At 44.8% G+C, this 7,278-nt stretch overlaps 1 protein-coding gene and 10 non-coding genes across 18 annotated transcripts in view; 1 reads left to right on the forward strand and 10 right to left on the reverse strand.

Moving 5' to 3' along the window:
* The window catches only part of DARS2 (aspartyl-tRNA synthetase 2, mitochondrial), a 30,831-nt gene extending 29,748 nt beyond the window's left edge, over window positions 1-1,083 (forward strand). For all 8 annotated transcript variants that reach the window (XR_016210316.1, XM_002714994.6, XM_008263801.5 and 5 more), the window contains one exon: window positions 49-1,083. Coding sequence is in view for 7 of the 8 variants with exons in the window: in XM_002714994.6 (XP_002715040.3) it covers window positions 49-257 (209 nt within the window). In the remaining variant the exon portion in view is untranslated. The remainder of the gene's footprint in view (window positions 1-48) is intronic.
* Window positions 1,084-3,696: 2,613 nt separating this feature from the next.
* On the reverse strand, window positions 3,697-3,773 carry LOC127493817 (small nucleolar RNA SNORD81). Its single transcript, XR_007924356.1, has one exon. It is a non-coding gene; the product is annotated as a small nucleolar RNA SNORD81 (small nucleolar RNA).
* A 149-nt stretch (window positions 3,774-3,922) lies between these two features.
* LOC127493837 (small nucleolar RNA SNORD47) lies at window positions 3,923-3,999 on the reverse strand. The gene has a single exon (XR_007924375.1). It is a non-coding gene; the product is annotated as a small nucleolar RNA SNORD47 (small nucleolar RNA).
* A 345-nt stretch (window positions 4,000-4,344) lies between these two features.
* LOC127493840 (small nucleolar RNA snR60/Z15/Z230/Z193/J17) lies at window positions 4,345-4,425 on the reverse strand. Its single transcript, XR_007924378.1, has one exon. It is a non-coding gene; the product is annotated as a small nucleolar RNA snR60/Z15/Z230/Z193/J17 (small nucleolar RNA).
* A 151-nt stretch (window positions 4,426-4,576) lies between these two features.
* On the reverse strand, window positions 4,577-4,658 carry LOC127493818 (small nucleolar RNA SNORD79). Its single transcript, XR_007924357.1, has one exon. It is a non-coding gene; the product is annotated as a small nucleolar RNA SNORD79 (small nucleolar RNA).
* A 636-nt stretch (window positions 4,659-5,294) lies between these two features.
* LOC127493867 (small nucleolar RNA SNORD78) lies at window positions 5,295-5,358 on the reverse strand. Its single transcript, XR_007924404.1, has one exon. It is a non-coding gene; the product is annotated as a small nucleolar RNA SNORD78 (small nucleolar RNA).
* Window positions 5,359-5,593: 235 nt separating this feature from the next.
* On the reverse strand, window positions 5,594-5,654 carry LOC127493839 (small nucleolar RNA SNORD44). Its single transcript, XR_007924377.1, has one exon. It is a non-coding gene; the product is annotated as a small nucleolar RNA SNORD44 (small nucleolar RNA).
* Window positions 5,655-5,929: 275 nt separating this feature from the next.
* LOC127493865 (small nucleolar RNA SNORD77) lies at window positions 5,930-5,997 on the reverse strand. The gene has a single exon (XR_007924402.1). It is a non-coding gene; the product is annotated as a small nucleolar RNA SNORD77 (small nucleolar RNA).
* A 241-nt stretch (window positions 5,998-6,238) lies between these two features.
* Window positions 6,239-6,321, reverse strand: LOC127493815 (small nucleolar RNA SNORD24). Its single transcript, XR_007924353.1, has one exon. It is a non-coding gene; the product is annotated as a small nucleolar RNA SNORD24 (small nucleolar RNA).
* A 146-nt stretch (window positions 6,322-6,467) lies between these two features.
* Window positions 6,468-6,528, reverse strand: LOC127493871 (small nucleolar RNA SNORD75). Its single transcript, XR_007924408.1, has one exon. It is a non-coding gene; the product is annotated as a small nucleolar RNA SNORD75 (small nucleolar RNA).
* Window positions 6,529-6,868: 340 nt separating this feature from the next.
* LOC127493838 (small nucleolar RNA SNORD74) lies at window positions 6,869-6,946 on the reverse strand. The gene has a single exon (XR_007924376.2). It is a non-coding gene; the product is annotated as a small nucleolar RNA SNORD74 (small nucleolar RNA).
* Between the last annotated feature and the right edge of the window lie 332 nt (window positions 6,947-7,278).

The following is a 7,278-nucleotide window of genomic DNA, read 5'->3' on the forward strand; positions in this document are numbered from 1 at the left end:
CATTAAATTCCATTTCTCATCTGTTATCTGTTGTATTTTTATTTACAGGGTTAGACAGACTGATGTGCCTTGTCACTGGATCTCCAAGTATCAGAGATGTCATAGCCTTCCCAAAATCCTTTCGAGGACATGACCTCATGAGCAGTGCTCCAGACTGTGTCCCTCCCGAGGACCTGAAGCCCTACCACATCCAAGTCTCCTGGCCAGCAGACTCAGAATCAGAAAAGAATTCATTGAACCTCCATCAAGAAAGTTGAGCTTTGTGTTTTGTCCTCTTTACTTCTCCAAGATTAAAATTAGATCAGAGGTCTCCCAGAGATTGGAGTCAGGTCTTCAGGTGGAAGGAATCCAGACAATTCTTCACATTGAAGAAACAGAAGATGTCTAATTTTGACCTGACAACATGCATCAGTACCTTTTTTAATTTTTTGGTAGGGACTTCATCAAAGTTCCATTTTACTTGGAGAGTTGTGAAAGATGGTTCTTGGTTTGGGAAATATAATGGCTTAGCATTTTCTAATTATGTTTTTCATACCCAGGTATATTATTCACTTAAGACATCAACTAGTCAGTTGATGGAGGGTTCAGTTCACCCAGCTCCATCAATATAATCATATAAATTAAAAGCAACACAATACAAAACATATCACTGAATTGAGAGAAAATCTTGTTTCACCTTGATCTTGTTACACAAACCTCCCCCAGCCTCCCTTCCTGCTTTTGTGACATGCACTGAATACTTGCCCTGGCCACCTCACAGGGATTTTGTTGCCAGAATCAGGGTAGATAACATATGTACAAAATAATGTGAGTGAAAATGCTTTGAAAAACTATGTAAGATACTGTCCATCCATAAATAAATGCAGGTATGTTTTATAGAGATGAAACATCTATAAAGTTTTATGAATAAGTATTCTTTTTCATAAGCATTAATCCCTGAGTAATATTTTTTTCTGAATTGTAATTGAAAATACTAATTTACGTTCAACTAACCTCAAATATATTAAGGGAACACTTAAGCTCATTGGAACTTTGTAAGTTCTAATAGTGCAAGTAAAAACTGTTAATTAAAATGAGGAAAAAGGCCTTCGTGATTAATGAGTTTGAAAATTTTCCTGACCTTTACTTTTGCCTTGACATTCCCTTTGATTTATAAACACAAAATACCAGTTTTATACAAGCAGTCTTCAAAACATTCAAGAAAATGCACATTGTGACTTCAAAATTTTGTTGGCACCAAAATAAACACTCCATTTTCCGTGAACTTTTTAAAAATATCTTCATATCCCTGGTTCACCTCAATATACTATTTCTATCTGATACTAAAAACAGCTCACCTCCAGGTTTAATTTCTGATACTTTATAGGCTACACAGTATGCCCTGCCCTGCCAGAAGCAGCTGGTTTGCATTGGGTGGAGCTTCTCTAACTCCATCCTTTTACTAATTCCCTCATGTCTAAGCGTACTCTGGAGCCAGAACGTCTTTGCTGGCAGGGTTCCTGTGGGGATAAAGGCTGTCTAACTACAGAATTTCTAGACAGGTCCTTTACTGGGTAGGAAGATAATTTTCTGTCTATGCCACATGGCTAGTAGCCACTTTCTAAATACTATATAGTTGACTGTTTAGAACCTGTGACCAAAATACTTTATCCTGGAATCTTCATTTTGTAATTTACAAATACCAAAGGCTGTAGGTACCCAGGAATCCAGAGACCCCAGTCACTTCAGCCATTATTCAGCCTGTCTTCCGACCTGTCAAGAAAAACTTACTCTGCTGCATATGGAAATCTCACTATTCAAGACCAGCAAGGTGGGGTGACTTTAAAATCAAACTATTTACCAATAAAGGTGATGACAACCAGGTTTTTTACCATGCACAAACCTCATACACTGGAAACTGGGCTCATTTCAAACCCAATCTCCCCAGTCCCTAGGATTTATTCAGGATAGGCATCTGGCCCACCAGTTTAAGCAGCTGGCTAGGACGCCTGTGTCCCTCATTGGAGTAGCTGGGTTTGTCTTTGGGTTGTGGCTCCTGATACTAGCTCCCTAACAAATCCTGGGAGGCAGTAGCAATGGGTCAGTTGGCTTCTGCCACCGATGTGGAATACACAGATAGTCCCCAGTTTCTGCTCAGCCCACTCCTAACAGGAGTGAACCAGTGGGAGCATGCTCCGTTTTTTCTATGCTGCAAGTTTTAAAAACAAAATAAGCATTTGCCAGCCACAAACAGATCATTACAGCTTCAACAGATTGGCTATAGCAGACATTTGGCACAGTAGTTGCTTCTTGGGATACCCACATCCCACCTTGGGAGTGCTTGGGTTGAAGCCCTCATTGTAGCCAACTGCTAACACAGTCGGTGGAAGCAGTTACCACCTACACTGGTAAAAAGTGAACTCTGGGATCACGACAGCAAGGCCTAGTCCTGATGACCCATTTCTGACAGGCAGTTAGGCAGTTCCGTTGGTTCACCACCACCCCAAAATGGCTACTGTGGCCAGCATGCCATGCAGATCTGAAGCCAGGAGCCAGGTGCTTCCTCCTGGTCTTCCATGCAGGTTCAGGGCCCAAGGACCTGGGCCATCCTCCTCTGGAGCTGGCCTGGAAGAGGAGCAACCCGAACTAGAACCCAGGATGCCAGCGAGGAAGATTAGTGAGCTGCGGCGCCCCTCCGCTTTTCACCTAGAGCTTCTACTGCAGCCCAGGTGAATTGGCCTCTTCAACTCCTGCATCCACATTGGAGCTGCCTGGCATCCTATCCTGCTTAGGCACCTGAACCAGCAGACCTATTTGCTATTGAGTCAACATTTAGCTTGGAAGATGTGCCAAATGTTTTATGCTATCAAGTTGACTTGAATTCCCCTCTTTGCCACTCATGCCTAACTCATGCAAAGGCTGCTGTCAATGATAAATTCCAAGAACCACTTCAGAGCTAACCAAGTATGTATCTAAATATATAAACTCTAGTTATGTGGAATTCTCAAAACTTAGCAGACTCACGCTTTCAACTCCTCCACTTCTCTACCACTTTAAATGATTAATGACTTTAAGATTTACTAATTTACCTGAAAGGTAGTTTGAGGGATAAAGTTCCAAGTTAGTTCACTACCAAGTCAACAGCCAGGATAAGCCTGGCTGAATCAGCAGCCAGGAACCCCACGCCTTGGCCTCTTGCCTTCCAGCAGCTGTAGCACAGCAAGCTAAGCCTCTGCCTGCTCCTCTTTCCTCTGGGAAAGCAGTGCACCCACAGTGGGAGACAGATTCTCTCCCACTCTTGTCCCCAAACAAAAATGACATAGCTGTCACCTCAATAAGTAACTCAAGGAGGCACAACAGTGTGTTTTTGGACAGCATAGAAGATGCTGGTTCAGGTTCTGTATATCCCAAGTCAAGTGTTTGGCTTCCATTCTCAGGTCATGCTCCCAAGTCCTATCCATAGAGGCTAATAGTCTCTGGGCTGAAGCACCTTGGTCCCTCTACCTCTCATTTGAGACCCACATTGAGATCACCTCATGACAGATAAACTTTGCTCCCCCACCCTAATCAAACACATTACTCCAGATGGTTTGTAGAAATTTATTGATATTTCAGAGATGTTTCCTCTTCTATCCCATGAGCACCCAACCAGCTGCCTGCAACAAAGAGCACTTTTAGCCACATTACAAGATTTCAGATTAAATGACTACCGACAAACAGAATATCAGATCTGTTATTTTCAGCAGGTAATCAGTGAGAGAGTTCAAGTTGGGGTGAGATCATCATGTATTCTGGTGTTAAGAATGGTGCTGATATTTCTAATCCTCACCTTTCAAGAGGTGGCATGTCACTGCAGTCAGAGCCCTAAAAGCAAACACATATTAATGTATTAATAGAGATAAAAAAAAAAAACCTTTTTGTGCATGATTCTTGTTTATACAGTAACCTCAGAATCAAAATGGAACGGTTTTCAAGTGATATCATTCTTCTTCATTTGGCAGAATCATTACATCATTGGTTACATTTCAAGTTACCATTCAAATTATTAAAACTGACTTACCCTCATTTCCATGGTTAGAGCACAAGTTTCAGGACCTGTTTCAAAATAGAAAGATAAGTTTACCTTACTCAATTTTCCTAAAAGGTCACATTTTAACTTGACAACGGCTAGATCATTCCATATGGCACAATTTGCTGATTATTTTGTATATATTCCACCCAAAAAATTCTTCAAACTTCAACTAACCTGCGCCAAATGTCAATTCTTAATCCTGACAGTAAAATAAGACATTCAACCAACCCACTAGTGACACAAACCCTATGGTTTAGTAATGGCTAAATTCGTGTTTCAAACAAACTGGTAGCCGGATACATCAGATAGGAGCGAAAGACTTATACTGCTCATCAGTGACAGTCTGCTGAACTATGTTATCATCATCGTATCGGCTTTTAGACTACTTAACAGAACTGGAAGAATGCCATACCTTTGTCTCACGACTTCTTCCTTCAGACTGGAGCAAGCTGACACTTCACACCTGCAGAAATGTAGTTAAATTAGCAGTGGGCAGTAACTGACAGCTATCTGCAAGGTTTCTGCTACTGTTTCAGTTTAAAAGTAGTCTTCAGTCTCTTTCAGAGAGATTCCCATCTGTTTTAACTTAAAGTCATCACTAACAGCATCTTGCTCAAAGAAAATTTAACAGAAATAAAATGCGTACCTTTAAGCAAAAGGTCTCCAAACTCTGCACCTGAAAGTAAGTCATTTCTTTAGACATCATTTCCTAATGGCTGAATTCAGTTAAATGTCTACTACAGTACTTACACTGCTTCCCAAAAGCTTCAGTTCCCAGGAGTAAACAAGGCAACACTCACTGAATATAATAGCACTACATTTTGGGGCCAGCGCTGTGGCATAGTAGGTAAAGCCTCTGCCTATGGCACATCTCATATGGATGCTCCCCTTCTGATCTAGCTCCCTGGCTAATGTGCCTGGGAAAGCAAGCAAAGATGGCCCAAGTGCTGGGGTCCCTGTATCCATACGGGAGACCCACAAGCTCCTGTCTTCAGATTGGCACAGCCATGGCTGTTGCAGCATCTGGGGTTTTTATTGGTGGATAAAAGACCTCTGTCTCCCTTTCTGCTGACTCTGCTTCTCAAAAATTAAAATCCTTAAAAAAATTTCAGATAAGCTATGAGCATTCCTTACCCAGGCATCCATGGACAGTTAACAGGTAACCAGTTCCTAGAACAGAAACATAACTTTCATTAAAATGCTCAGTCTCCTTCAATTCTTCTCAGGCTCATCTGTTACAGGGTTCTTCAGTACAAATTTGTCCACATGCTCACTTCAGATCAGACATTTGATCAGCATCATTACAAAAACCCTGGCTCAGGGCATGCCCAAAGAACATTCCCAAGTCAAAAACAAGCTAGCAGCCCGGCAGTTAAGCATGATCACTTCAGTAACAGCTCACAGTCTACAGCTTTTCATTTAATACTCACCAAAAGAAGTAAAGGCAGGTTCAGAAGAGTTCAGGTCCCCACCTAAGAAGTAAGAGCGAGTTTCAGTGCCGTCAGGGCTAAGTATTCCTCACCCTGAAGCCGACAAATGCCAAGTCAGTTAGAGCTAATTACGACCCTCACATTCAGTCAGTATTTGCTTATCGTCATCCAGGCTGCATTTACAAAGGACAACCTCACTAACGGTAACTGGACACGAATCTAACGTTACTCCATCTACTGCCCATGCTAAGTGCTTCCTGTACCAAGCACACCCTTCAAACGCCATGTGGCTTTGTTTGTCCAGTTACCTGTTCCTACATAGATTCTACTTCCACTTACCATTTTCAACTTCCAACTTCCTTTATTGTGCCTGCAAAAGATTTTAAACAGATTTTAAACTTAGATTAGTGGTAAGTTGTTTATGCTATTAGCAGACACCAACATCTCCAGATACATCAGACTAATGACACGTCTCTTCAGAATGCAATCTGATGAACTATGCAACCATCATAGTATCTGTTTCACCCTCTGCTCCCTTCTACTGCGCATTACCAGGGTGAGCACCCCTCGTGTACAGCATCTATGTAGCCTGGCTATCTAATCCGGTAAAACACGGTGCAGACAGTATGGATTCAAACCACGCAAGGTTCCTCACCTGTGTGACCTCTGGTAGACTGAGGCTTGCTCTTCAAAATCTGGAAGAAACAGCCTCATTAACGTTAGCCACTCTCCGCATTTCCCACACCACTATTTTGTGTGCCTCAGTTACGGTAATGGTGGTTTAAGACTCTCGTCATACCGGCAGTCAAGAGTAGCAAATAAAATGTCATCATTGCGGCACACTCTCTGCTAACCTCTGAGGCAATGTCTGTTTGCTTACCTCCGTACTCCTTCCTCTCTGGCGCGGAACTAGGGAAAAAGAAAAACGGATACAAGGCGATGAGAAACCTCCTTATAACCCCTCCAAACACGCGACTGTTCGAACCAGCCTCAGAACGTCATTTTCAGAAATCCCTTCTGTCCACTACTCTTAAACCATCACAGGCTGATTTATAACAAAACCACCTCCACACGGAAGATCTCCCAACTCTCACCTCGTGCGTCAGGGGCCATCACGCGCCACACCGCATCCGTACGTGGCAGCATGCCTAAGGACAGAATCGGGCACGTGTTCAGAACGCGTCCATTGCCAGTCTGCACGCTGCTGACCGCACACTTCCCTGCCGCGATCCCCCTCCACGGCAGCGGAGGCTGCACCTCAGGAGTCGGGGCGCCAGCGACGGCGCCGTGCGGAGCGCGGGCTCCCACGGGGGTCACGTGGGCTGCGCCGCCGGCCTGTCCCGAGCGACCGGCTACGCAACCCCGGCCACTCGGCGGGCTCGCGCGGGCCGCCATCAGAGCCGTTGGCATTCATCAGCGCTCTCAGATGTCCCTACCAACACAGACTTCATCAGAGGCGGCAGGCACGGCAGCCGAGGGCCGTCCGAGGCAGAGCAGGGCGCGCCCGCGCCCCACGCGCAATCCCCCCACACCCTCACCTCGTGGAGCGTACAGACGCACGCAACGAGCACACGAGTCTGGCCAGTTTGTGGCGACGCTAGTCACCAAGAGCTGGAGCCCACGGACCCTGGCCAAAACCCGCTGGAAGGCCGCACTCACCGAACGCCAGAGCCAACGCCAACGCCCAGCCCGGAAAGACTGAGATGGCGCCCGGCCGCCCGTATATAAGCGTTCCGTTCGGTGACGTCACGACGCACGCTCCCATCCTGCGTCGGCTCCGCCCCGCCTCCTGCCCCG

The sequence above is a fragment of the Oryctolagus cuniculus genome, chromosome 7 (genome assembly GCF_051225735.1).
Source record: "Oryctolagus cuniculus isolate XC-2025 breed Fujian yellow rabbit chromosome 7, ASM5122573v1, whole genome shotgun sequence".
Lineage (NCBI taxonomy): Eukaryota > Metazoa > Chordata > Mammalia > Lagomorpha > Leporidae > Oryctolagus > Oryctolagus cuniculus.